Source organism: Thamnophis sirtalis, unplaced genomic scaffold, assembly GCF_051295495.1.
Source record: "Thamnophis sirtalis isolate CommonGarterSnake01/CBP01778 unplaced genomic scaffold, rThaSir2_p1.2 scaffold_7, whole genome shotgun sequence".
Lineage (NCBI taxonomy): Eukaryota > Metazoa > Chordata > Lepidosauria > Squamata > Natricidae > Thamnophis > Thamnophis sirtalis.
Window position 1 is genome coordinate 26,184,669 of NW_028261387.1, and position 27,987 is coordinate 26,212,655.

General features: G+C 39.2%; 1 protein-coding gene across 9 annotated transcripts in view; it reads left to right on the top strand.

Moving 5' to 3' along the window:
- The first annotated feature begins 2,440 nt into the window (after window positions 1–2,440).
- The window catches only part of DOCK7 (dedicator of cytokinesis 7), a 150,343-nt gene continuing 124,796 nt past the window's right edge, over window positions 2,441–27,987 (top strand). For all 9 annotated transcript variants that reach the window (XM_087719564.1, XM_087719565.1, XM_087719566.1 and 6 more), the window contains exons 1-6: window positions 2,441–2,581; window positions 14,054–14,159; window positions 23,076–23,251; window positions 24,133–24,201; window positions 27,169–27,298; window positions 27,496–27,708. In XM_087719564.1, coding sequence (XP_087575690.1) covers window positions 2,544–2,581; window positions 14,054–14,159; window positions 23,076–23,251; window positions 24,133–24,201; window positions 27,169–27,298; window positions 27,496–27,708 — 732 coding nt within the window. In that variant the 5' untranslated portion in view covers window positions 2,441–2,543. The remainder of the gene's footprint in view (window positions 2,582–14,053; window positions 14,160–23,075; window positions 23,252–24,132; window positions 24,202–27,168; window positions 27,299–27,495; window positions 27,709–27,987) is intronic.

Sequence of the window (27,987 nt, forward strand, 5' to 3'; positions counted from 1 at the left end):
CGAGCCCCTTGGGGAAACTGGGGTTTCAACCTGGGCCTCCTCCAGTGTGGGAAGCCTGCGTGGGAGCGAGATCTGGAGTGGGACGGGCTGACGGTGTCCCTAATCCTCCTCTTGGAGGCCCTGGTCACCCGCACCTCCTTGCTGGAGGTCTCCTTCCACTCGGGCCTGGGGGTGCTTCTTTTGGTGGAGGGCCTCCATATGGTGACTGGGGGAACTCCCCTAGAGGTCCCCTCGCCCGGGTCTGAATCGCCTGGGGATCTAGGCCCCGCTGCACCCCCATTCCTCTCCGCCTCCGCCATACTACTCACGGTTACACTGTTCACCACCTCCTCCTTCCTGCCAGCTTCGGCTCGGCTGCGCGTCCTGCCTCTTTAAGGCTCTGCGCCCTTCTGAGCTTGCCGCCAACCCGCGGCCCGAATGCCGGCCCACCGCCAAACTCTGGGCCCTCCCCAGATTGCTGGCGGAGTTTAGGCCCCTGCAGCCTTCTTCTGGCTCTGGCGGTGCCTTCTGAGCGCTTGCGGCATCCGTAGTCAGACATGCCGACCATGCCCTCCACTCACGTGCTCCAAAATGGCCACGATCCAAGATGGCGACTGCCGAGCCTGCAGACCGATCTCTCCTCTCCAAACCTCGGGAACAATGGAAGATGACCTCTGCTGGGCTCCTTGTTCCCTCGATGCCTGGATCTCCTGCAGCCGTCTCAAGCGGAGCTTGCGGGGAGGTGAGCCTCCTCTCCCTTTTTGTGGCCATCCGGCTGCCTGGGGCTTGCGCTAGCAAAGCGGCAAGGCTTTAGTGCTAGCAGCAATTGAGCACGAGTGAGGAGCGGTGATCCAATCCGGAAAGAAAAAACTTAGAAAAACTTAGAAAAAATCTTCGAAGTGAAGGAGAGTCAGGAAAACACTCCTTCTGGGCCAAAGACTGAAGTTAATCTGGGAGGTCAGAAGGAGGAACGGAGGTGTGGCCTCAAGATTTACCTCAGTCTCCAGGGCAAAAGGGCTGTGTTAATACCATTCGTGACTCCTCCCATGCCTCACTTCGGAGAATCAAACAGACTGTGCTCTTTCATGGAAAGAAAATCAAACCTCACTATAATTCCTATAACCAGTAATAGTTTCTACCAAAGATTCAGTTTTACATACCTAGGTAAAGCCAGTTAGAAGCTCCTGGACAAAAACAAGGTTTATGCAACCGTTCAACCACAGTGAAAGTAATCAACCTATCAAGTGATTCTGGGTGACGTGAAAGGCATAATTTAACTATAAATAATTTAAATAATTTATTTAAAGTTGTACATAGTTCGGAGATGCTTGTATGAGATACACTTTAAATGAATATACATTAAATGCTAAATCATTGTTATAAATATTGTGTCTGTTACAGCTAGGTAAGGGGGGGGATGTCTGGAATTTGAATTGTCTCGTGCTAAAATAGTTTGGCAGCTGGCCCTGGGTTATGCTTATGAAGGGTATTAATGGATGCTCTGCTTTAGATGATGAAATAGGTTCTGTGGAACAAAACACAGGTATTTGTTTTCCAAATTGTTACCTGTGTTTGCTCCTGGCTGGTGAGGGATCTGGTGTTTGTGTGCTTTTGCGTCAGTTTTTAACTCTGCTGACTTCCTGCACAACTCCTTGCAGTTTTTTTGGCCAGGTTTTTCCAGAAGTGGCTTAACATAGTCTCCTTCCTAGAGCTGAGAGCCAGTGAATGGCCCAAGGTCGGCCAGCTGATTTTGTGGCAACAGTGGGCCAATAATTCATAATCTCTGAATTTCTAAAAAGATGCCTTGGCTTAACCATTACGTTACTTTCTCTGTCTCTCAGCCCTAAGAAGTTCATGCTCTCAAAAAACACTCCACCAGGAAACAATCTGATCATTCAAATACATGGTGAAAGTAGCAAAATTCGATAGAACTGGTAGGAATCAATTCTATCCAGGAGACTCAGGGAGGACAGAAACGAATCTCTCTTTTCGTTTCGCCTCGAGAGCTTTTTCGGTTTTGGCGTGATCCCCCCCCCCCTTAGAAGAAGAGATCTTCTGGATCTCTTGCACTTGTTCTCAATGGAAACCTCCGCCAAGGATTCCAGGAAAACAGACTTGCATCCTTGCATTTTTAAGCGAAATCGGTGCCATTCTCTTTCGGGGCAGGGGTATTGGAGGGACTTGGGAAGGACGTTCCTGCTTTCTCCATAGTTCCGCGGTTAGCCAGAGCCGCCAACTCAACTCCGGGTGCAGCTCCAACGCAGCCACACATCCCTTAAAAAAAATTGGAGGCAAATGCTCCGCTCCCTCCTCCGTAGCCCACACCCACCGATTCCCGTGTAGCGAGCCCGTGACGGAGCATATGTCTGCTAGGAGAGGCGCATAAGCTTTCTCCTCCACTTCTCACTGGAAACGGGAATGGATAAACGCCACGACTTTGGGATGCGCGTCGTTCAGGAGCATTACGGCACCCATTCCTGGTTCCTTTGACTGCTCTCCAGCAGCGGCGGCGGCGGCGGCGAAGAGCCGAGGAGCGTTTTGGGTCGCTGGAAGCCGAAGCGGCCATGGCCGAGCGCCGCGCCTTTGCTCAGAAGATCAGCAGGTAAAAGAGCCGGTGCGCGGTGAGGAGGGAGAGCAAGGGAGCCGCATCCTAAGCTCCTGGGAGATCGCATGGGGACTGCGCGAGGGGCCTAGCAGGGAGATGCATTCCCGTCCCCCCCACTAGGGGAGATGATCTTGCTGGCGTGGGGGATTCCGGGGACTTGGCTGGGGGAAGAAGGGAAGGGGAGGGCCGGGAATTGCGCCTATTGTGTGGATTGCTTTGTGTGGTCGGCCGTGCAAAAGGCCGTCGCTTGCGCGCGGGGGGGGGGCGTCGTTTTCCGGGGCGCGTGGCGTTGCGACCGGACGGTCGCTACCCCGGGGTGTTTTTTTTTCCTGCTCCGGAGCCCGATCCGGTAGGCGTGGATGTGATTTATGCAGCAGCAGCAGCAAAAGGCAGGCCGTCGTGTGGGCGGCCGGATGCATTTTGCGCGCAGCCTGATGCCGAAGCACGCCTCCCTTCCTAGGGTTAACTGTAGCGAGCTTGCTTGCTTTGCCTATATGTACGTGTGTATATGCTCTCCAGGGCTCTTCTCATTGAAGGGGCGCTAGCTTTGGGATTTGCAGGATTGCGTGTTGATGTGCTCCCCCCCCCCCCGCCTCCTTCCTCCCCCTTTGTCCTTTTGCTTTATACGTAGATGTTCCTCCCTGGGATTTGCGTCTGTTTCGCTGCCCACAAGTCTGTTCTGTTAGGACGGTCCTTTTCGGACAGGGTGAGCTGTGGTTTTGCATTGATGGATGGATAGATGTGGGGTGGGGTGGGGTGGGTTTAAGTCTTTGGCCTTGAAATTAGAGAAGCTGCCTATGTTGGGTTATAAGGAGGAATTGGAAACAGATTTCTTGTTAATTTTTAAAAGACACAATCACGGGGTTTTCTATAGCAAGCAGCTCCCTCTAATTGTGTTAGACATCCCCTTCACAATTTTTTTTTTGCTGCCTTGCTTGATGCTGGACTTGTCATGCCCTCTCTAGTCTGGTTGCATTATCCATTCCCTGAAGTTCTTTCTCTGCAGCGTTTTTTCAGTGAAAAATTTCACCCATGCACATCAGTGGGGTGGGGGAAATCCAGACTTTTAAGTTTCAGATTCTGTGGTATGTATAATCTGGCTTCCAAACTTAGATAGATAGAGAGATAGATGGATGGATGGATGGATGGATGGATGGATGATGGAGAGATAGAGATAGATGATAGGCGGGCGGTTTCAAAGTATTATTTTATCCATATTTTCTTTTATTTTAGTTTGACTTTTTTCACTTTTATTTCTATTCGATCCTTCAGAGTTTATTTTATATTCCATTCTTAAATGTGAATGTTGATGGAAAGAAATTGTGCTGTCTTTCAATATACCCTCTGTGCCACTGACACATTAATAAAGTACCTTAGGTACCACCTTTGAAACTCTATAGAGTTTTTCATCTGCTTTTTAGAAAGTTTTGGTATAAGAATAAGAACTTAAGTGTGTATTCATACTGTAGATATTGTTGGAAAAGAACCCTACTAGTCTGTAGATATTGTAGATACTGTAGATATTGTTGGGGAAAAAACCCGGAAAAGAACCCAGAAATCCGGTAGCTCCTCTTCAAAACAACAACATCCTTTATCAGTTTAGCTACTCCATCAGTCGGATGAAAGCTTAATGCCTTTAAACTGAAATGGGGCTAATAGATTCTTACTGTAGAGGTAATCCTTGACTTATGCCATAATTGAGCCCAAAGTTTCTGTTGTTAAGCAAGACAATTGATAAGTGAGTTTTGCTCCATTTTATGACCACAGTTGTTAAGTGAAATCACTGCAGTCGTTCAGTTAGTAACACACTTGTTAGGTGAATCATTGACTTTCCTGCCAAAAGGACAGAGAAAGTGATCAACTGTCATAAATACATCCCAGTTTTCAAGAGTTGAATTTTAAACACATGGCGGTGGGGATGCTACAATGGTCATAAGTGTGAAAGATGGTCATAAGCCAATTTTTTCATTGTTGATCTAACTTTGAATGATCATTAAACAAATGGTTGCAAGTCGAGGATTACTTGTAGTCTATGTCAGTTTATTCCTGCTGTGTTCTGTAAAACTTGTTATTTAGCTAGTAAATGTTTTAAGGTTTAAGGAGATTGGTTAGCAACTAGCAAATATTCCAGCTTTGCTTACATGAAGAAATCTGCCTATAACTTTACATCCATGAGTCTGGTTTTAAGATTGTGATCATATAAAATAATTCAAAATTAAATTTTTATTTATAAAATGCTGTCTCATCTCTCTTCATCTTGGCCCATCTTGATATTGCATATGGGATCTGCAGCAAAAAGAAGGCTGGGGAATCCTGGAGGTTGAAGTCCATTCAGATAGTCCTCAATTTAATTACCATTTCTTCCACCCTCTGTTCCCAACCTCCATTTCATTAGGTCAATAACTTTCTTCTGGAAATTACATATTCAGAAGAAAGCCAAATCCAGTAAGCCCCTTGAAATTAGTCCTCAATTTACAACAGTTCATGTAGCAACTGTTCAAAGTTACAAGAGCCGTGGTGGTGCAGTGGTTAGAATACAGTATTGCAGGCTAATTCTGCTGATTGCCGGCAATTTGGCAGTTTGATCCTGACCAGCTCAAGGCTGACTCAGCCTTCTGAGAGCCAAGGTGGCGCAGTGGTTAAATGCAGCACTGCAGGCTACTGCTAGATCAGCAGTTCAGCGGTTCAAATCTCACCGGCTCAGGGTTGACTCAGCCTTCCATCCTTCCGAGGTGGGTAAAATGAGGACCCAGATTGTTGGGGGCAATATGCTGACTCTCTGTAAACCGCTTAGAGAGGGCTGAAAGCCCTATGAAGCGGTATATAAGTCTACTGCTATTGCTATTGCTATTGCTTCTAGCTTTCCGAGGTCAGTAAAATGAGGACTCAGATTGTGAATGTTTTTCACATTTACGATAGTTGCGGCACCCCTAAGGTCACATGATTAGAATTCAAATGCTTGGCAGCTGACTCGTGTGTGACATTTGCAGTGACCTGGGGTCATGTGATCCCCTTTTATGACTGTTAGTCAAGCAAAGTCAATGGGGAAAACAGATCCACTTAACATCTGTGGCAAGAAATGTGGTAAACTGAGACAAAACTCTCTTAACAAATGTCCCATTTAGAAATGTTGGGCTCAATTGTGGTTGTAAGTCGAGGACTACCTGTATTTTAAAAAGATTCCACTCTCTGCCAATCAACAGTGGTATTGAAACAGATTCAACACAAACTTTTCTACATTTTGTCAGAGTAGTGTCTGATCAAGACATTTTATTTATACACTTCCTGCTTCTCTCAGCTACTGGCTTCTCCAGATTGGTCAAATATTGCTTTAATTATAGCTGTTCAAAAGAAAGAATGTTATTTTGCTTCTCCTGAATGACAAGTGCTAATAGCATTGACAGAATCTATTTACAGCAAATGAAAAATGAGGAAATCTTTCCTAAGAAGTGTTGTGAAATAAGAGAAGGGATGTATTTAATTACTATTATTTATTTTCTTTTTTTAAAATTGCTCTAGCACCAAATATAGCAATTAAATAAGACAAATATTCATCACAATAGAGATGTGAATTCAGGAAGAGATCCTCCAGTCATTTTCCGACCTTACAACTATGTTTACCAAGTGAATGATTTTCATAAGATATATCAGATTAGAATGATATTTCTTTAGTAAATCAAATTGAATTTTAGTTGATGTGATTTTATCTATGAAGCAGATTTCTTTTTGTCATGTGATATATACATTTTGAAAGTATTATTCAATTTTTTCAAATTGAATTCCATAGAATCTTAAGGTTCCTCAAGAATCTCAGAGATTTAAATAGAGAAAAGAGAAAAAGATATAGGTTACTCAAATAAAAACAAAGTTTGAAAAGTCCTGATTTAGTAAATTCTTTATTGTCATTGTAGGAAAGATACTTTTCAGAAATTGAAAGTTAACCAAATTACCATGGAAAAGGCTTAGCAGATAACTTACACGATTGCCAGTAGGTTTTGCTTTAATTTTAAACCAGGTATAATGATCAGAAAGCCTTGGTTTGTTTAGGAATAAAGAGAGAATTGAAATAATGACTTTATCCTGGTTTAAGTTAATAGGGGATAAACTAAGGATAGGCAACTTTTTGTTCTGATAAGCACATTTGCAATTATAACATTATAAATTATTATTTATGTATGCATGCATTTAATATAGCTATGAATAAAATCTAAGAAACAAGAAAATAAAATATAGCTATGAATAAAAGCAAACAAATAAAAAAATAAAAACCCAGCTACTTTTCCACGCCAATCCTTTCAGAAATGTTTCCATTGCATGGATTTATCTGTGTCTCTTTTTCTGGATTATATGGGCACATTTACTAAAGAAGCACTAGATTGGAGCCATGTATCATTTATGTTTCCAAAATGTTCCCAAGACGCATTCTTGATATTAAAAATTGTGGTGGCTATAATAACAATGGTTGCTTGTAACATGTTACCATGGTAGTATTATTAGTTTTAATTAAAAGGATTTAAAACAAATGGAGTCTGATGAAGTAAGAGTCAGCCACCAAGGGAGGTACCTATGTTCCTTTGCTACCAATCACCACAATCAGTATCATTTTGTCTACCACTAATCAGGGTGGATAAAAAGCGATGATTTTATTTTAAAAAAATAAAATCAGATATTTAAAATTTAAATCTGATTTTTTTTTATCAGTGATCCAGTGACAACTATTTGAATTCTGGGTTTTTAATTAGACTTTTTGAAATAATTGTGTTAATAATTTTATAATCATATTTCCTTACAATAAGATGGCTCTCTTCATGGAATTCTGAGAATCTTAAATAGTAAAATAGCTTACAATAGACTACAGTTGCAAAGTTCCTTAGAAACAATAATTACATTCTCATGCATCTTATTTATTATGATTTCAGAGGAACACTACAAAGATGATTTACACATACAGGTAGTCTTTGACTTATAGTGACCATTTGAAGTTACAATGGCATTGAGATGGCTCTTTTTCAACTTACAGTCATTGCAGCATCTTCATGGTCAGGGGTCTCCAACCGTGGCAACTTTAAGCCTGGAGGACTTCAACTCCCAGCATTCCCCAGCCAGCAAAGGTTGGAGATCCCTGCTCATGGTCACATGATCAAAATTCAGATGCTTGGCAACTGGTTCATATTTATGACAATTGCACTGTCCTGGGGTCATGTGATCCTTTTGCAACCTTCTGACAAGCAGAGACAAAGGGGAAGCCAGTTTCACTTAACAACTGTGTTATTAACCTTAACAACTGCAGTGATTCACATACCAACTGTGGCAGAAAACTGTTACAATTGTGATTGTAAGTCAAGGTCTACCTCTATTGGGGAGGAAAAAAAAGATCAGAAGATGATCTTTGTAATTCTCTTTTCTCTGAAGTTAAAAAAGGCTGCTCTGCTAATTGGGAAATCTTTCAGAACAGGCTGTATTATGGCACAGGGGCTTTAATGGTAAATGGGAGATTAGTTTGGAATTTGGTATTTAACTTTTATGAACAGAAAAACAAATATAGTGTCCCAGTTTGATCCAACCCCGTGAGTTTCTTTTCAGTCGTTCCTTAGAATTACACTCTGTCAGCACTATTCTTACGTTTTTATAACAAAATGGTTAAATTTGGCAATGAGTATTTTCTTTTGCCTTAATTGTAGGTATGGCACACATTCTGGAAAGTTTTATGTGAGCTTATGTTTAAATGTAATTATGATTCAGTGCACTTTTTCCCCTTCAGAAGACTAGATTGACCATGAGGTTTGTAAACCTTGTTTAGGAATCACATGCAAAATCCACAGAGGGAATTAGATTAGTTTCCACCCACCCATGTTGGTGGAACATTTTGAAAGCTATAATCTTCTGCACTTGGAGTGCACCATTTGAGCTGTTCTAGAATAATGTTTTCTATATTATTGCTATAGTTGATACAAGTCTGTATCTAAGTATGCAAACACAATTCAAATTAGCATATTTATTCCAATATACATGTAGTCTACACACAGGTAATTGGCAACATTACTTGATGTGAAAAAAAATTACGACTACCTTTTTATCAAGTTTAAACTCTGCATTCAAGAAAAAAGCTTTGATATGTAGAGAAAAATTATTATATTGTAAACAATGTTGGGCAACAGAGAGAATAGATTAAAAGATATGAAATTGCCAAAATTGCCTGAAGTAGAATATTGTCTGTGGAAAATTTTGATCTCAAAAATTTTTCCAGCCCACATCTGTGTCAAGTCACAAACATCAGCATTTTTTCAGTGCTGTTTTACCTTCGAATTGTCACTAAATGAACTGTTGTAAGTCAAAGATTACCTGTAATGGGCTGAAGTGAATGGCATGGAATATGAAAAAAATATTAACATTATGCATATGGAAAGGTTAAATGAAAGGTGTAAATTGGGAATGAGCTGTCTTGGTTTTAATACAAGCAAAAGAGATTAAATTTCCTTTCAGCCAGTTCAATTAAATATGAGTTAGCAGTGGAATTAAGCTGTTTAAAAAATAAAAGGCTATCTTGGGAGTATATTAAGAGGAACACAAAGTCAATATTGTAAGAAATGATTACTCCATTCTACTTTTCTCTGGTCAGACTGTTTGAAATACTGCCATCAATTCTGGGCCTCATAGTTCAAAAAGGAGTTGGCCAGTTTTCTTTTATATTTTTAAATATTTATTTCTGTAGTTTAACTCATTGTTTTTCAACATCATTCAATAATAAGTAGAATTCTGCAACAAAATGTTGCAACGCGCTCCTTGAGGGTTACAGACACTTTTCTATTTCCTGACTCAGCTATTTTCCTCCTTCTCAAACCAGATTCCTTTCTCATCCCATCCCACTCCCTCTTTAGAGCATTTTTTTCTAGAGCATTTTTGTTTTGCTTGCTTTTGTTTTGTACTTTGCAAATGTTGAGCTGCCCTGAAATCTGCTAGTATGCCCTTCTTGTACATGGGTGGTTTCTTTTTTGAGCTCCTGAAGGAATGTTCCTCAGAAATTTTTATGTTGTTACGTAAGCATACATTCTCTTGATTATTGTGTGGTTCAGTGCAAACTGGAACTAAATGCAGTCTTTTGGAATATTCCTGTTCACTTTATCATTCAACTGAGCCATGCGTATTCTCAACTTCTTTATTCCATTCTAACTCTTCCCTTTTTTGTTTTTATTTTTCCTTTGTGCATTTACAGAAGCATTGTAATCAGAATTTACAGAATACAAGAAGCAATACCTCCATTATTCTTCATGTTAAATAAAGCATACTTGGTTTCTTGGGTCCTGTTCTTGACATTAGAACTGAGAGGGGTCATGGTGAAGGTGGAGCAGGTTCAGAGAAGGGCTGTCAAAATGATGAGGTGTCTAGAAACTGAATCCTGAAAAGAAGTAGGATCTTGATATATTTAGCCTATAAAAGACATTTATGGTAGCAGTCTTTAAATATCTGAAGGTTATCATATGGAAAAGAAAGTAGGCCAGAACTAAAATGACAAAGCGGTAGGTTCAGGCTAGTTAACAGGAGGAATTATTAATATCTAAAGACAGTATGACAGTATGAACTGTTAGCTCATGTGACGTAGCATGGCATTTTTTGCCTTTGCGGAGCCATGACATGAGCGTGGCATGCGCATGACACATCTGGCCTGTGGGCTGCCAATTTGGCAGGCCTGAGATAGATGATGGTGATCATCTCTTGGACATGCTGAAGTAGATCATGTAATGAGCTCAATGTTGGAGTCCTTTTGAACTGTAGAATTATTTTATTTGTGAGCGTAGCCACTTTTGCTAATTTGACAATTCATGACTAACAAACCATGACTTGGTTTGACATTTGAACCAACGGAACATATTATTCAAGTACTCCTTGACTTACAACCATAATTGAGCCCAGCCTAATTAAGTCATGATGGTTGTTAAGCGGCCCACTATGTGAATGTGCCGAGTTTTATGACATTTTTAGCAGCTGTCGTTAAGTAGTCATTGGCCATCAGAACTTTGAAACTGCATGGTAAGTAGCTCGGGGGTGGATAGGTTCCATCATAACTTTGAATGATTGCTAAACAACCAGTTGTAAATCAGGGATTGTATGTATTCATAGACCTGAGATTAGAACTACTATTTTCTGATTCTGAGTTAATTCTCATAACTATTCTACAGCAGTTCTCTGTAATTTATAAAATCATCCCTTAATACCATAGACAGTAAATTAAAAGCCATCAACCTCTCTTGTGGAAGTGATGTTCGTAAGGGTATATATTGTGTGGTATGAGGAAGTATTTTTATCTTTTGAATCTTCTGTCAATCAGTTTTAAGGGGAGACATCACGCTTTAGGGCAGTGATGGCGATCTTTTTGGGCTCCCGTGCCAAAAGCGGGGGGAGTGCAAGGGGATCATACATGGGCATGTCATACTGATAATGCTATGAGCGCGACCCCCTTGTGCATGTGCGCATGCACACCTTGCGCATGCACGCATAACCCCTCCCTTTTGGCCTGCGATAGACCGGTTCGCTGACATGGGAGCAGCTGCGGTGACTTCCTGGTTGCTCCTGCCCTTCTCCCTGTGGCTGCAACTGCTGCTCTTCTGGGGCTCCCGAGCCAGCCAGGCACTCCAGACCATGGATCCTCATCAGAGCCATGGGCTGGAGCTGTGCAAGTAGCCCGCTCAGGTGGGGAGGGAGGAAAGCCCGTCCTTGCCGCTGCCGCCCCCTCACCCCCGATGGCTGTCACAGTGCTGCTTTTGGCTGGTGTGGGAGTGGCTTCAGGGGCCAGCCAGCCGCTCCTGCCTTTCACCTTGTGGCTGCCGCACCTTTTCTGGGGCGCCCGAGCCGGCCAGGCACTTCGGACCACAGATGAGCCACAGGCTGGAGGGCTGGGGCTATGCAAGAAGGCTGCTCAGGCGGGAAGGGAGGGAAGTCCCGATCACAGCTCTACTAAGATGCGATGGCCGGGAACCCCTCTCCGCGTCTTTTGCTACATGCGGCTGTTGCTCCTCCTGTTGCTGTTTTTTGTGTGTGCATGCGTGCCAGGTACCAGATCTCCAAATGGCTGATGTGCATGTGCACCCTGGAAACAAAAAGATCATTTTCCTAGCGTGCACGTGTGCACCGGGCGGATCCACTTCTGCTTTCTGGCACGCCAATGCGTGTCAAGACCAGCTGGCTGCTGTGCCCGAACCCAGAAGAGGAACTGGAGATGGGTCCGCATGTCAGGAGAAATGGCTCTGCGTGCCACTTCTGGCACGTGTGCCATAGGTTCACCATCACGGTTCTAGGGTTATGAATATATTTCTTCCTCTTATAGTTTGTCTTCTAAATTCATTATTCTTGGCAAATAGTCATCTTCATTGCTAGCTATTTGTCCTCTCCCTAGCTTGATTATTTCAATGATGAAAAGTATTGCCAATTTCATGTTTTAATGCAGGGATTCCCAACCTTTTTTCTACCCCGCAGCCCTAGAATGCTTCTGATATATTCTCATACCCCTTTCAAAAGTAAATAATTTTATACATGTAATTATGCATACTACACTATAATTTAGAAACTTTTAAACCCAAGTTTTTGCACCCTGTAGAACGGGTCGGCAATCTTAAACACTCAAAGGGCCACAAATGTCCTAACTGGAAGCCCCCATTCAATTATGGACCCGACTGAAAGTCCAGTTCCCCCATCATAGTCTCCTCTTAGTGTGACATCCTTTTTCCTCTACCTGTCCTAACAGAAAGCCCTATCAATTGTGGAGCCAACCAGCAATAGGGAGCCACAGCAGAGGGATGAAAGAGCCACGGGTTGTTGACCCTTGCCCTAGAATATCATCTCATACCCCCAGGGAGTGCGAGCACTCTCAGTTGGGAACCCCTGTTTTAAAGGCTTTAAAATCTCCTTTCAAAGGAGATTTTAGACTCTGAAAAGGCTACTCACTTCTGGCGCTCTGAATATTGATTATTAAGATATAAAAGAATTAGTTTTAAAATGCATTACTTGAATTTTTGGCTGATGCATTGTACATTATTTTTTTAACACTATTTTGATTATCTTTATGACTTTGTATTTATATTTGCATATTGAATTTTAGGACTTTGTCCTGGTTCATATATAACACCGACCAAGAGTTTTTAAATCGTAGCATGCTAACCAACTTATTTAGGTTGTTACTAAGTTACAGTAGTTAAATTTGCATGAAATAAAAAATGGCAATTTGTGTGAGTTCTAATTCAACCTTAGGTATGAAAGCTGACTGGGTCACTCTCCCTCAGCCTAACCCACCTCATAGGATAGTTGTTATGGGAAATTAGAGGCAGGAATATTAAGTATGTTCACCACCATGAGTTATTCATAAAACTAATGGATAAAAAAATCTAAGGAATAATAAAAATAAATATATTGTAGCTTAGAACTAGCTGGAATGAAAATCAAGAAATTTTGGCAAATTTACCCTAGAACTCATGTAATATTTTGGCCCTCTAACTTAGAAGCATTAAGGTGGATTGGACTTCAACACATGCCTTAGTGACAATGGATATCTGCTGAATTGCTGATACTTTAATACAAAAGTTTGAATAATATACTAATCCCATTAATCACATACATTCAAAGAGAAGATGTGGAGGATTTGTTTCATATTACCCTGGGTAAGATGAAACCCATTGCCACTGTTGTAAGTTTTATAGGTATTAATCACTATGTGGTATATACAAAATTAGTGATAAAAATACATGTTAAGTAAGTTAAAATAACATATGACCACTCTTTCATTTATTATGAAATGAAACCCTAATTTTATAAATATAAAAGCAGAATTTTAGAATAGGTCTCTTTTAAGTGTCATTATTTTATCAGCTTTCTTTTGTTTCTAATAGTTGACTTTTATATAATGTTTAGAGTCTATGATTGTAGCATCACTAACTTTAACAATGCCACAGAGTTTGTTCTGCATGTTGGATTAGTTGATCCAGTTGTGGATCAATAGAATTAAATGCTTTAATGGACTAATTACAGGTTGGGGTGCCCATTAGTAACAAAGGTCAATAAACTGAAGAGCATATCCCTCTTACAATTTGATATCATTTGTATAATGACATTATCCAATGTGACACAATTTATATTATTTACATCCTTTATATTGTTAGGGTAATGATTCAATAAAAGATATTTGCAAAATTACATCATCATATAAATAATATAATACAGATGGTGTCATGTGATATGGATGCAATGACATTATACAAAGGGTGTTATTTTCACAATGGGGAAATTATGTAAAATAATGAATCTAATGGTGGAATTTGGTTCCTTGCATGCAAAGTCTGTTGTTTCAAGGTTTCACTATATTGTTACAACTTTCTAATATACTGTATATGCTATTTTTTCCTGTAAAGTTTGTATATTTTATTTCCTTGATGAAAGTAATGAATTCTATAGTTTTAAGTACCATCGCTTCTCTTGTTCTAGAACTGTGGCAGCTGAAGTACGGAAACAGATTTCAGGGCAATATGGAGGATCCCCACAACTTCTCAAGAACCTTAATATTGGGGGCACAATTTCTCACCATACAAGTGTAAGTAATTTCTTAGCTTTATAAGCAGCAAGCCCACTGTATATTATCATCAGATCAAGTTTACCTTTTCAAATTTAAGAATAATTATGTTTTTGTGGTTCATGAATTTCACTGGAATTTGTAGGATTCCAAGTACAAAAGGTATTTTAATCTATTATTTGCGTAACAGCAAAAGTTGAAGTCGGCGGGAAATTTTCTGGATTCATTTAGTCTATTTACTGATTCTTGGAATGTGCAAGATTACACAGCATTGTTTGTTGTTTGAGTTTGGGGTTTTTATCTCTGTCCTGTAATTTGCAATTTGTTTATTGTTAACAATAGGCTTGTTGAGCAAGGGGGGCATACCAATGCATATTAGAACTTTGATTTGGTGTGTGGGTTCTTATGTCCAATTTTGCCCTAATCAAGTTAGATAGTGAATCTAATTCCTAAACCCTAAAAATCAGGGGGGTTACATTGAATGTGGGTATAGGAATGTTACCTATCTAATCTCTATTCTAATTTAACATAAGTTGGTATGCTTATGGAGTCACTTAGCAAACATGAAGACTTCTAGGCAGTGGTGGGATTCAACCGGTGTAACAACTGGTTTGCTTCACGCGCACTTTGCACGTGTGCACATTGCATTAAAATCGGTACTAAATCTTACCTTTTCCTGCAGCCCCGGTCAGTAAAACAACTGAAACGAGGAAATCCACTTTGCTGCGCCGATCAGCTGGGCTTCAAACAAAGGAAATATAGAACAAAATAGAGCAGGGGCTGGTGGGTGGGGCCAACTGATTGCCCGAACAACCGGTTCGCCCGAACCAGTGTGTACCGGCTTAATCCCACTCCCTGCTTCTAGGATACAATGTTAGCCAGTTATTTAGAATTTTATTTAGGAAGATGCTTAAAGTTAAATTAGTGTCATTTGAATGTAGCCCCCTAGAAAGAAAAAGGTAGCAGTGTGTGTTTGTGTGTGTGCAGTGACTACAGTACTACTTTCTACAATAAAATCTTCTACAGGTTTGCCACTTTATTGGAATCCTAAATCATTTGTACAGTTTCTATACATTTCCAGCAAATGAATAGAGGGAGCTAGCAATCCTGACTTTGCTTGCTAATAAAATTAGCAGTTCCCGTTGTTATAAATCAGGTTTTATATTCCGAATGTTCCTTTTTAAAAGAATTCCTACTCAGAATGAGAATAAGGATATGCATAGCCAGTTTCTTAATCCCACTGAATTCTTTAATTGCTAGCAGTTGGGTTATGTGTGTTCATGCTTAGTTCATGCAATCTGTGACAGGACAGTAACTTTAATGAATGGCCTACTCATATACTATTATATGGTAGACCACAAATCATCTGACAGATAATGTAAAAGTCAGATTGAAATTAAATAAAAGGCAGTGCATTTGTTAAATCTTGTTTTATTGAAATATGAAAAGGTCAACGACTCTTACTCTTTTCTTTCATTTCTGAGACATTTCTTTGAACATTTGCCATTGCCCAGTGGGGTACTAGAATTAGAGCAAGATTTATCAAGAGGACTGAAATCTTTGGCATCCCTGTTGTGAGTCTACCAACCAGAAAGTTAACTTAATTTTTCTAAAGTAGGAGATTACTCCCTTGTTTTAGTAACTATGGTTACCAAAAGTATGGTTTAATATGCTGTTTTGGCTCCAGTGTGGTAATCATAGTTTCCAGATTTTGATGGAATCAGAAACAAAGGTTAATTAAAGGTTTCCTCATTGAATTGGAGCTTGCACAAAAGAATTAGATTTCTAGCAGAAGGCAGAATCTCTTCAGCTATGAGGCTTAACTTTTTGTGAAGTATTTAAGTACCCTCCTATGTTCGGAATGCTCCTGATGAGTTGGAACTACAGCACCAAAAAAGGGAAAAATGTATACTAAGAGGAAATGCTTTCTGATATGTTAGTTTTTCCATATGTTGATTAAGATTTTTTTGGAGGTTGGCATTCCATCCTATGAGTTTGTAGCCTGTATGTCTACAGATAGTCCTCGACTTACAACAATTCATTTAATGACCGTTCAAAGTTACAATGCCACTGAAAAAGTGACTTATTTTTCACACAACCATTGCAGAATCCCCATAATCACATGATCAAAATCTGGACACTTGACAATTGGCCTGCATTTTTGATGGTGTCCCAGGGTCATGTGATCACCTTTTGTGACTTTCTGACAAGCAAAGTCATTGGGGAAGCTAGATTCACTTAACAAACACATTACTAACTTAATAGCTGCAGTGATTCACTTAATAACTGTGACAAGAAAAGTCACAATCCTAAAGTGGGGCAAAACTCAATTTACAACTGTCTTACTTTGCAATGGAAATTTTGGGCTCAATTGTGGTTGTAATTTAAGACTACCTATATTAAAAGAGGTTCATTAGATTTCCATATGCATCCACCTGTCTATGCACAAAACATTTAGCTATTTAGTTCAGTTCAAATAATACCTTGTTAATGTAATGGCATCCTTGACAACTTTCTGGCCAGGAATAGCAATAGAAATAGCACTTAGACTTATATAATGTTTCATAGTGCTTTACAGCCCTCTCTAAACAGTTTACAGATTCAGCATATTGCCCCCAACAATTTGGGTCCTCATTTTACCCACCACAGAAGGATGGAAGGCTGAGTCAACCTTGAGCCGATGAGATTTGAACTGCTGAACTGCAGCTAGCAGTCAGCTAAAATAGCCTGCACACTCTAACCACTGCGCCACCTTGGCTATATGATGGGGTGATGGGAGCAATACCACAAAATATCTGGAAGACTTTAGCCACTGTGCACATTCAGTTAAATAGAAAGATGGGCTATAAAGCGAGGAAGCGTGTAAATAAATAATGCATTGGGGAAAGATTATAAAGGCTTAATGGACCTCTGGTCTATTCAGTGCTAAAGTCCCCCTTGAGTAAAACTTGACTCCTGATAATTCCTGCATCTTGTATGACTTACTTCTGAGTTGTACTGGGATATTGCTTTTAAGTACAAATTAGATTTAACCTGTTTTAGATTTTTTTATTTTTAAGTTTAACTTTAAAATTAATTTAATGTTTTTTAAAACTTAGCCAAGGTAGCTATAATGCAGTTCCAAATATTTGATGATATATACCAGCGGTTCCCAACCTTTCTGGCTTGGTGGCCCAGCTGGGGGCGGGGAGGGGATGGTTCTGTGCGAGTGGTAAGTGTACGCTTTCACACGCACAGCTCAGGCAAATGGAGTTGCACACGTGAGCAAACACTGCTTGCGCTAGTGGATCTGCACACATGCACTTTCCCATAACATGGTTTCAAAAAGGCTGCAGCACACTAGTGGGCCGCAGTCTGGGAGTTGTGGACCCCTGATATATATAATTTATTAACATGAGATTATATGAGGTATTTTAATTTTGTAATTCTTGGAAAGTAAATTCCAGTATAAAAATGTTATTTAGACTTCACAAACATCTTTATAAATACTTATATTTGGGAGAATCAAACATTTTGTTGGGGAATATAACAACATAACAATTACAATGATGTGTACATGTGAATTTGAATTGAATTTAAAGAATTCAAAGATGGGCTTCCATCCTTCCAAGGTCAGTAAAATGAGGACACAGATTGTTGGTGACAATTTGTTGACATTTGTAAACTGCTCAGAGAGTGATGTAAAGTAGTATGGAGTGGTATATAAGTCTAAGTGCTATTGCTATGTGATTGCTTTATGTTATAAAATTGTATTTTGTTGGACTTACACTTGGTTTCATTAACTTCTTACAAATTAATAACCATTACACAAGTATTCCTTAATCTTAACAATTAGTTAAAATTATATTAAAAGAAGAGAAGAACATTTACATCATACTAAGATAAGGGCAACTGAGATTCTCCCATACAGGCTATATAGATTATGCTAGCGACGTTGATCCATCTGCAACACTGTGAGCTTGTTTTGACAAAACAGCTTATGTATCAAATTCCTTGACAGTTTTAAAAATGAAAACAGCTGTAGGAAATATAACAGTGCTGTATAGGTGGAATAATGGATAGATACGCTTAGCTAACACATTCCTCATGTGATATTATAGGCAGGCAGGTAAGAGACCAAACAGAAACAAGTAATGGCTGATTGGGAAAAGCATTAAAATACATCAAAATACTGTGTTTGACATCCAGGGAAGGACAAAGTTGATAAGCAGAGTTTTATTTTCAATCTTGCAAGGTACTATAGCAGTGAAGACTAACAGAGCCTTAAAGGCAAAAAGCTTCAACGTCCTTGTAATCGTCCAGTAATAAACATTTGAGACAGGATTTTGTAATGTAAGCATTGGCAGCGGTAACTCTTCCTCCACATTCTCAAAGAATAGGCTAGGAAGATGATAGTGTATATAAACCTTATCTAATAAACTTGTATCTCATTTTTTGTGAAAGGCCATTTGCACATTTATACTGATTTAAGATTGCTTTAAAATGACTTTCAATGTAGTATTGGGAGTTTTTCATGCATACATTTATATATGAAATAAAGTCTTTGCAGGCCTGTAAAGGGAAGAAATAGTTGTAGTGCCTACTAAGAACACAACATTCTCTATGTGCCGGATTCTACTGCACATAATGTAGCATATGAAACAGCACAATGGATAAGCCTTGACGCCAGAAAAGGAGAAATATAACACATTGAATCAATTTGACTTTCCGTGAAAAACCGTGAAAGAAAATTAACTTGGAATATCCTTGCCAGTTGCAAGTTAGTTTTCATTTTCTGGATTGTGTGAACTACTTATCTTTAAAACTAAAGAAATGACCTTTTCTGTGGAATTCTATTGAACAAAGAATAAGAGAGATTCTCACCAAACGACAATCAGTTATGAAAGAAAAGGTCTGACTACTATTTTTAATAGAATCTGGATATCAACAAATCTCTTATAACAGTAGTTCTTAAACTGGAGGGGGGCTTAATTATTTTTAAGGAGCATCTGTGGGTATATACTGGCACTAATTTGTACTTGTATGTAAGTAGAAGTTTCAGTTTGGGACAGTCACTGCAAAGGTGCTTGTGTAAGATAAAATCTTGGGGTGTGTATGTGTAATTATTGTACATGCATTATTCAAGACCTGGAAAATTACCATTGGGTGAAACAATTTCAAAACCACCTCCCTTTACCGTTGGTTTCAGCCAGAAAGGAGATAGGCTGTTTTCCAAATCTCTCTCTAGCTTTCTTCCAATAAGCTAATACAAACTACCAGTAAATCCTCTTTGGTGCTATGACTTTGTGTTATACAGTTAATTCATCTGATTGCCAGGTTGGTGAGATTAATATTGGTTTCTTAGTTTGATATTTATGTTGTTTTATGTCTTCAAGCTATGTTTGTCATTTGAAGAAACACAGGAGCAAAAATGAGACATTTTACAAAATTCTGAGCTTTGCTGTCTCAGGATGGAGTTTTTGTTCTGGGGCAAAAACGGTTTATGGCAGAGTGTTGAACTAGATGACCCTGAACCCTGCTTCCTACCCTACAATTCAATGATTCAGTGACCGGCACCCTCTTCCTAGTCAGTAAAGGTTATACAGTCCTTGAAGAGAATATTGGCACATTGTCTGAATCTAAAATAGAAATCTTATTGTCCTGTGTACATTTCATACTTCCCTGTTGGAAAAGATTTTGTACATATTATCTTTACATCCTTTTACCGTAGTCTGTGATTCATTCATCCTTCCTCTGAACAGGCACACAAATCTGAAAGGAATTCAAAGCTGCAGGATTAATTGAATACAATATTTACATGCATAGCTGATTCATGTAGCCCTCTGTTAAAAATCTACATGCTTAACCATCAGCTATTTTTATGAATGTGTAAATAGAATGTGTGCAATGCTGCCTTTGGATAATTTGTCTGATCAGCCCAATAACCTGCAGATAAGTATATATGCACAATATATATTGGGATTAATCTTTCTTTCATTGCACAGTTGTACTAATGGGTAATATATTGATTTATATAAAGAGAAAAATAATTTATCTTTTTCCAGCATCTTTCACATTAGGTTCGAATAAATAAAACAGAGCTACACATAGGGATAATCATGCCATTTAGGCCTTGGTTTAAGCCCTGATTCAATACAGCAAGCTTTATATATTATTCCATTTCTGCTTTCTGATTCTCCTTAGCAGTCTGAGCTTAAGGACACTCATCTGCCACCTTGTAGCTTTTATGTAATGGAATGGTCTCTATTCTTCATACAAAAGTCCTCCCTTGGGTTATGTTTTCCCAAACTTGTATAAAGCGAAGTTGCATATAGTAAGACACAGACCCATGGGCGGGGGGAGATGGTGCCAAATGCACTGATGAATATATTCATAATTTTTTATTCTTAAGCACCCTTGTCACGCAGGCCCGAATTCCAAGCTCACAATGGGTAACTGATTGTCCAGGAAAGCAGTCCAGGAGTTGAACAGGCCAGGATACACTGCAAGAGCACACAAGGCACAGATCTAGGCATGTTGCTCCAGCAACACTCAAGTTCTCAGGGTTAAGAAGGCAATGCTGGTGCAGCCCTTTAGGAGAGGCAAGATTGTCTCCTCATGCGTAATCTAGCTGACTAGCATTGAGCCAATCAGTCTCCTCTCTGCTCTAAGTGTCCCTTGGATGAGAAGGAGGTATGGACTCCACCTCCTCCTTGTTGCTAATGGGCTGCAGGTGTCCCCTGTCCTTGCCTGGAGCCGGTTTCTGGTCAGATTGACCTAGCTGAGGCTGCTCCATCAGGCTAGCGTGAGTCTCGATCCTGACCAATACCTGGCTCCACAGTTTTCCTTTGCAGATTCAAACTCACTCTCCTCCTCTGAACTCCCATCTAGAAAGAGGTTCCAGGAGCAGATCTATGACAGTTTTGTGTACAATGAAGATAGTTTTCTCCATTTTTTTCTCCAGCTACATTTCTAACACACATGGTTATCGAGGCAGGCAAAGAGGAGTGTGCATCATGGCACTACGAATTATAATATCTGGCATGATATAGCAAGCATTTAGGATTATATACCACTTCATAGTACTTTACAACACTTTCTGGGCGGTTTACAATGTAAGTATTATGTGCCCCCAACAATCTAAGTTCTTTTTTTACCGACCTTGGAAAGATGCAAGGCTGAGTCAACTATGAGCTCAGTCAGGATCGAACTCCAGGCTATGGTTAAGAGTTTGCCTACAATACTGCACTTTACCTACTGCACAATCAGGGCTCTTAATATGTCCAACTTTATTTCTCTATTTGAACAGTCCTTTTTCTTTTGGGAAAAGGGTTGGGCAAGTCTTTGAAGGCTCTTTTGGAGCAACAATAATAGTAGGAAAGGGAACAAGAGAGTGCAAACACACAATTATACAACGGGATGCTAAATGTGTGAATGAAGGCCAAGAAGTGGTTTGGTGGGAAAATGTTCAGGTGATTTTCATGGGAAACATTTTAGACCTCTGGTGCAAAGTGACTGTGCTGATATAAATTACATAAAAGCAGATTTCCCCCCCACTTAAAACAAATTCTAGGATGAAAATATTCATTAGCACAAATACAAATTTGCATAAGGTGGGGGGGGATCTGAAATATGACAGGCCAGACAAGACTTTTTGGAGCTTTGCAGTAACTGTTCATACTTCCCTTGTTGATCTGAAAAAAACTTGCTTGAAGGTTTTTCACCAGAAGAAAAGTCAGATCTGAGGCTTTGTTTTGCATCTGTAATTAGTTTTAAATAGTAGAGGGGCTGCCTCAGAGGCCTGTTTTTAACCTGACATTGCAGCTAAGCACTTCTCAGATTTCATGACTTGGTTTGCTTCAGGGTGGAAACATCTGTCTTCAGAGTCACCTTGATGCCTAAGCTTGTAGTATAATAGAAAGTGATATAGCTCAGGAATAAGAGCATCCATATAAATCATCTTATACTATTCTGCTGCCTTCCAGATGTATTGGACTTCTGCACCTTAAAAATCTTCAACTAAATGATGTGAGGGATTTGGGGAGTTCATGCTGGATGCATTGATTGAGCACCAGGTTGGGAAACCTGAACTAGCATTATGTTGGCACTTTGGCATGAAACTTCATATGGTTGACATGGAATTGTTAAGAGACTTTCCATCCAGATATTGAGACATTTTCAACAAGGTTTCTGCATTATGTCTCTTCAGAATAGGTTGTTAACAATTTGATCTGATCTATTGATCATGCCTTTAAAATCGTATTTAATTTTATTTCTCTTCCTGCAGGCAGTCCTCGACTTATGACCACAATTGAGATCACAATTTATATTGTTAAGTGAGACATTTGTTAAGTGAGTTTTGCCCCACTTTGTGACTTTTCTTGCCACAGTTGTTAAGAGGATCACTGTGGTTGATAAGTTAGTTAACCTGGTTAAGTGAATTTGGCTTCCCCATTGACTGCTTGTCAAAAGGTTGAAAATGTGATCATATGGCCTTGAAACACACAATGGTCATAATATGAACCAGTTGCCAAGCAACTGAATTTTGATCATATGAGCTTCAAAGCTCATAACTCTGAAAAAGGGTCATAAATCACTTTTTTTCAATGCCATTGTAACTTTGAATGGTCACTAAGTGAACTCTTATATGTTGAGGACTACCAGTACTTAAAGAATATTCCAACCCAATATCTGGGAGACAACGACTAAAGTTTGCAAGGATTAAATTTTCTGGAAGTGTGGGGTGTTAAATGTGCTACATTACAAATTTGTTTTTTTTCTGTCTCCCAATAATCTAGCAGGTTCAAATATAGTATAAAAATATTCATATTTAATGGCCATTCTACATCATGCTTAGATGCAGGAAAAGACCCAATAAGCAGTAGGGGAAAAATGAATATGTATTTAAAACCTGGACATTTTCTTTTCTTTCCCCCCCATCTTTTTCATTTTTAATAGGTACCTCTTACTGAGCCTGTGGATCCAGTGGATTTGGAAGATTACCTTCTTACACATCCACTTGCAGTGGATTCCGGCCCTATGAGAGACTTGTTTGAATTTCCTTCTGATGATATTGAAGTCATCTACAGCCCTCGAGAATGCAGAACATTGGTGTCAGCTGTACCAGAGGAAAGGTAAGAAACAGAGAGGAAAATGTACCCAGATCGCACACAGATACCCATGTACTGTATGTATATTTGAGATTTATGTATACAATAGTACCCTAGTATTAGAACTTGTTGGTGTAAATTCCCTTGTGACTTACTACATTATTCTTTATGGGAAAAAATTGTTTGGTACTCATTGCTTTTGGAACTCATCACGCCTCCCAGAACCAATTAATGATGAGTACCAAAGTACCATTGTATTATGCCCTTCCTTCCTTCTTTCTTCCTCATTGGATTTTTTTTTGGAAAATTCTCTTTCAATGTCAAGTTCTTGAAGAATTCATGACATGTCAATGTCAGTTTTATTGACAATCATTCACAATTACTTTGCCCTTCTTTTCTGTTGTTATACTTTAGTAAATTTCAAATTAAGGAAAGGGAGGCATCGAAATTAATAGTAGTATTTTGTTTATTTAAATTTCTTTTGGTTAACTATCCTGAATATTCAATGTATTTGGAGGGGAACATGAATTGAAAAGAAAAGAAAAGAGAAATATTTATATGGTGGAGACTACTTAGATTTGTTTTTGTTAGTTGCAAAGTTTTGTCCAACCCATTGCGACACCCATGGACAATTTTTCTCCAGGCCTACCCATCCTCTACCATCCTCTGGAGTCCATTTAATCTCACGGCTACTGCTTCGGTGACTTCATCCAGCCACCTCATTCTCTGTCGTCTCCTTTTACCCTCAATCCTTCCCAGCATTAGGCTCTACTTCATTGAGTCCTTCCTTCTCATTAGGTGGCCAAAGTAGATTTGTTGGCCAATTAGAAATAAGATTTTTGGAATCTTTGTGGTCTAGAAAAAATAGTGACACCTCTTTCTTGTTTCATCTCTTTCATTTGCAGTGAAATGGACCCACACGTGAGAGACTGTGTAAGAAGTTATACAGAAGACTGGGCTATTGTGAATAGAAAGTAAGTGTTTATATTTAAATAAACACAATTGTGCAAGGGGACATAAACAGTGACCATTATCTATAAAAATGGAGTGCTGCTTTCTGAACACTGTCAAGCAGCCATCACTGACTTTCACTAATAAAAATGAACTCTTTGTAAGTATTGGTTTGCTCCTAGGCAGCAATTTGGTTTTGCAGGAAGAGTGGGCCATTGCCCTCATGGGAAGCTTCTTTCAAACCTTGATGCAGTATTAGAAAAAGAAGCCTGGATTTGATTTGATTTCTAACTTGCATGAAATACACCACACACCTCTGTGTGCTATAGAGGAGGTTCATAAAAACTTAACCTTGACATCTCAAACAGTATTCCCGTTGTTCTGGTTGCTCATTTTGGACTAGGTATGCAGCATAGTGTAGATAACTTGCCACCAGCAGATCTATTCAAATGCCATTTATGCCTGAGTCAAAAATATCTATTAGTAACATAACTCCTGTTTTTCCTGTTGTCTTTGGAATTTTTAAAAATAGAAATTGAAAGAAAGAGTGGATAAAAGACATATGGAAGGGAAAAGATGACCCAAAGAAAGAAGTGGGGGGAAAATAAATGGGAGGACGCTTTTAGTTTATGCTCAATGGCAGTCTGTCTGAAGTTGCCAAAGATTGCCCCCTTTGAAGTATGGCTGCTAATATTTCAAATTACATGAAATAAATTCTATTTCTAAATAGCAAATTTAATCTCTTGGGGGATTGATGGAAACACTGTTCCATAGAGAGATACTTTTGGGGTGAAATTAGAAACGAACAATGGTGTTTCTTTCAAAACAATTCAGCAAATTACAAGCTGAATTCTGTCTCCCTTCATCCTGAAGCAATTACCGTATTTTTTTGGAGTATAAGACACACTCCCCCCCCCACTAAAAGAGGCTAAAATTTTTGCTGCGTCTTATACTCTGAATGTAGCCCTGCCCACCTGCCGGCCCCCATCCTTCGGTCTCCATGAGTCCTTTTCCTGGCTGCAGAGATTGCCACAGACAATGGCTTGCGCTTTTGGGCTCTGTGCTTTGCGTTTTCAGCCTCCAAACACTCCGTTTGAGACCTGTTCAAGGCTGTTGGGATCACCAGAACACATCACCACCAATTGCTGCCTCCTTGCAGTGTGTTTTCAGCCTCTGCACATTATGTTTTAGGCCTCCACACGGACCGTTTTTGGCCTCTGCACATCATGTTTTTGGGCACTCACATGCTCACAACCAGTGAAATGTGCTGAAGCTGATCAGGCTGAGGACACTAGCCAGATGAATACCTAGTAGGCAGAATTCCCCCCCCCCCTATTTTCCTCCTTAGTTTTTTCCCAAAAACTAAGATGTGTCTTAAGCTCTGGAGCGTCGTATACTCTGAAAAATACGCTAAACTGGGCATTTCAGATTTTTTGACCCTGGCAGTAATAAACCTTGCCTGTTGGTCATGTTTACCATGCTCAGAGGAACAGGAATTCAGAACTGTGGGAGAACTTCAAGGTACACCCCCCCCCCAACCATACAATACAGAACTACATTTTATCTTATGAGATTATTTCTACTGATCAGTAGTCATGAAGGCTCATGATAGAATAGAAATAAATGTATAGGATCATGTTGCCATGTTACATGTTTCCTAACAACACTTTATAGCCAGTAAAGAGTCCTGAGTTATTTGGGATGTAGTTCTGTTTCTCCTTTATATAGAATGTGAATTCTTTTTATTGTATACCTTCAGTGTTCCCCAGAGAGAGTGGCCAGAATGAACTCTTAAGAGCTTAAAATGTAAAAGTAAAATGATCAAATACAATCTTAATCATGTGGATATATTGGCATTTTCAACCTATCTATTCCATTTGACAGTTCTCCTTGTTAAGGGTGTTGCGTTTGATTTCACCTTCAATATATTTAGTGTTCTTTATGCATCCGCATTTAGAATGGAGATGCTAGGGATATTTTTTTTTATTTTTTTTCCTTTTAAAAAAAAAAGGAATTTTAGGCATTGAAATACCAAGACAGATGGAGGAAGATAAATAGAACCAAAAAAGAAACAGTAAAAAGTATGCGTTTGGAACTAAAACAGCAAAATGGAATTTTTTATGAGCATATATTATTTCTTCAGTTGAATTGTGCTGAAGAAATTTGTATTTTTATGATAATTGCACTCTAGCTGAATATACTCGATATGACCCTTAAGGACATATTTCCAATATTTCAAGGGAAATATTAACTTCTAGATTCTGTATTACGATGGAAGTATCATCTGCTTGTAGAAGAGAATATGAGAGGCTATCTCTCTATTAAAATCAGAATGTACAATGTAAAAAATTCAGAATATCAAATTGCTATAGCAGTCAAAAACACCTAAAAGCTGCAATAAATTACTTGTCCCCTCCTCTCAGCTTATTTTTGTATCATAATTTATTGGAACTAATTGGTGAGCATTCATATATATTATGTAATACAGATGTGATTATATTTGTTAGTAGTGACTGCTTATTGGAACAAAGGAACTATACAAATTGAGGATTATAATAGAACTGAGATGGCACAGTGGTTAGAGTGCAATACTGCAGGCTACTTCAGCTGACTGCTAGCTGCAGTTCAGTAGTTCAAATGTCACCAAGCTCAAGGTTGACTCAACCTTCCGAGGTGGTAAAATGAGAACCCAGATTGTTGGGGGCAATATGCTGACTCTGTAAACTGCTTAGAGAGGCTGTGACAGCACTATGAAGCGGTATATAAGTCTAAGTGCTATTCTTAAATGTACTTTAGCGAAAACAGTTGAACTTTCTTAGACCCAAAACAGCTTCTTCTAGAATATCCTACTATGAATATTATTTTGACTATTAAAAATTATTTTTGATGATTGGATTAAGCTTTTAAGAGTCAATAACTAGGGTGTTTTTTTTACTTTTTGAAGCGAGGCAGGGCTGCAATTTAATTTGCTTTTCTTTGCTTTTGAATAGGTATCACAAACTGGGGACAGGATTCAATCCCAACACCTTGGACAAGCAAAAAGAAAGGCAAAAGGGCTTGCCCAAACAGATGTTTGAGTCTGATGAAGCTCCAGATGGCAACAGTTACCAGGATGAACAAGTAATATTGCTCGGTTTACTTCATTAAAATTATTTGCTATGGTTTTTATGGCTGTGATTCCTTTACAAATTGTGTTGGATTTGTGGTTCTTTCTGAATTTGGTCGTTTTCTTGTAAAGGACAACCAAGCTCAGAGAGCACCAAGAACTCAAGAATTCAATATTCATATACATTCTCTTCTATTTGATTTATCATTAGGATGATCTGAAAAGACGGTCCATGTCAATAGATGATACTCCACGAGGTAGCTGGGCCTGCAGTATTTTTGACTTGAAAAATTCCCTTCCCGATGCTTTGCTCTCTAATCTTCTGGATCGGACCCCAAATGAAGAAATTGATCACCAAAATGATGAACAAAGGAAATCCAACAGACACAAGGAGCTTTTTGCCTTGCATCCAGCACCTGACGAGGTACTGGTTTGGATACTTGATGTTTGACTTTAATTTATGTTTTAATTCTATATGTATAGACATATTTTTATGACTGTAAACCACCCAGGGTTACCCTATTGTAAGATGGACAGCCAATAAATTAAAACAAGAAAACAAACAAATAAATAATAACTAATAAACTAAACTAAACTAAGTGAAAAATTTTTGTTTTAATTCATACCAGGGTGGATTTGATTTAAATCAAGTTGATTTAAATCACGATATAAATCATGATTTAAGTCTCTAGTAAAAAGGCTT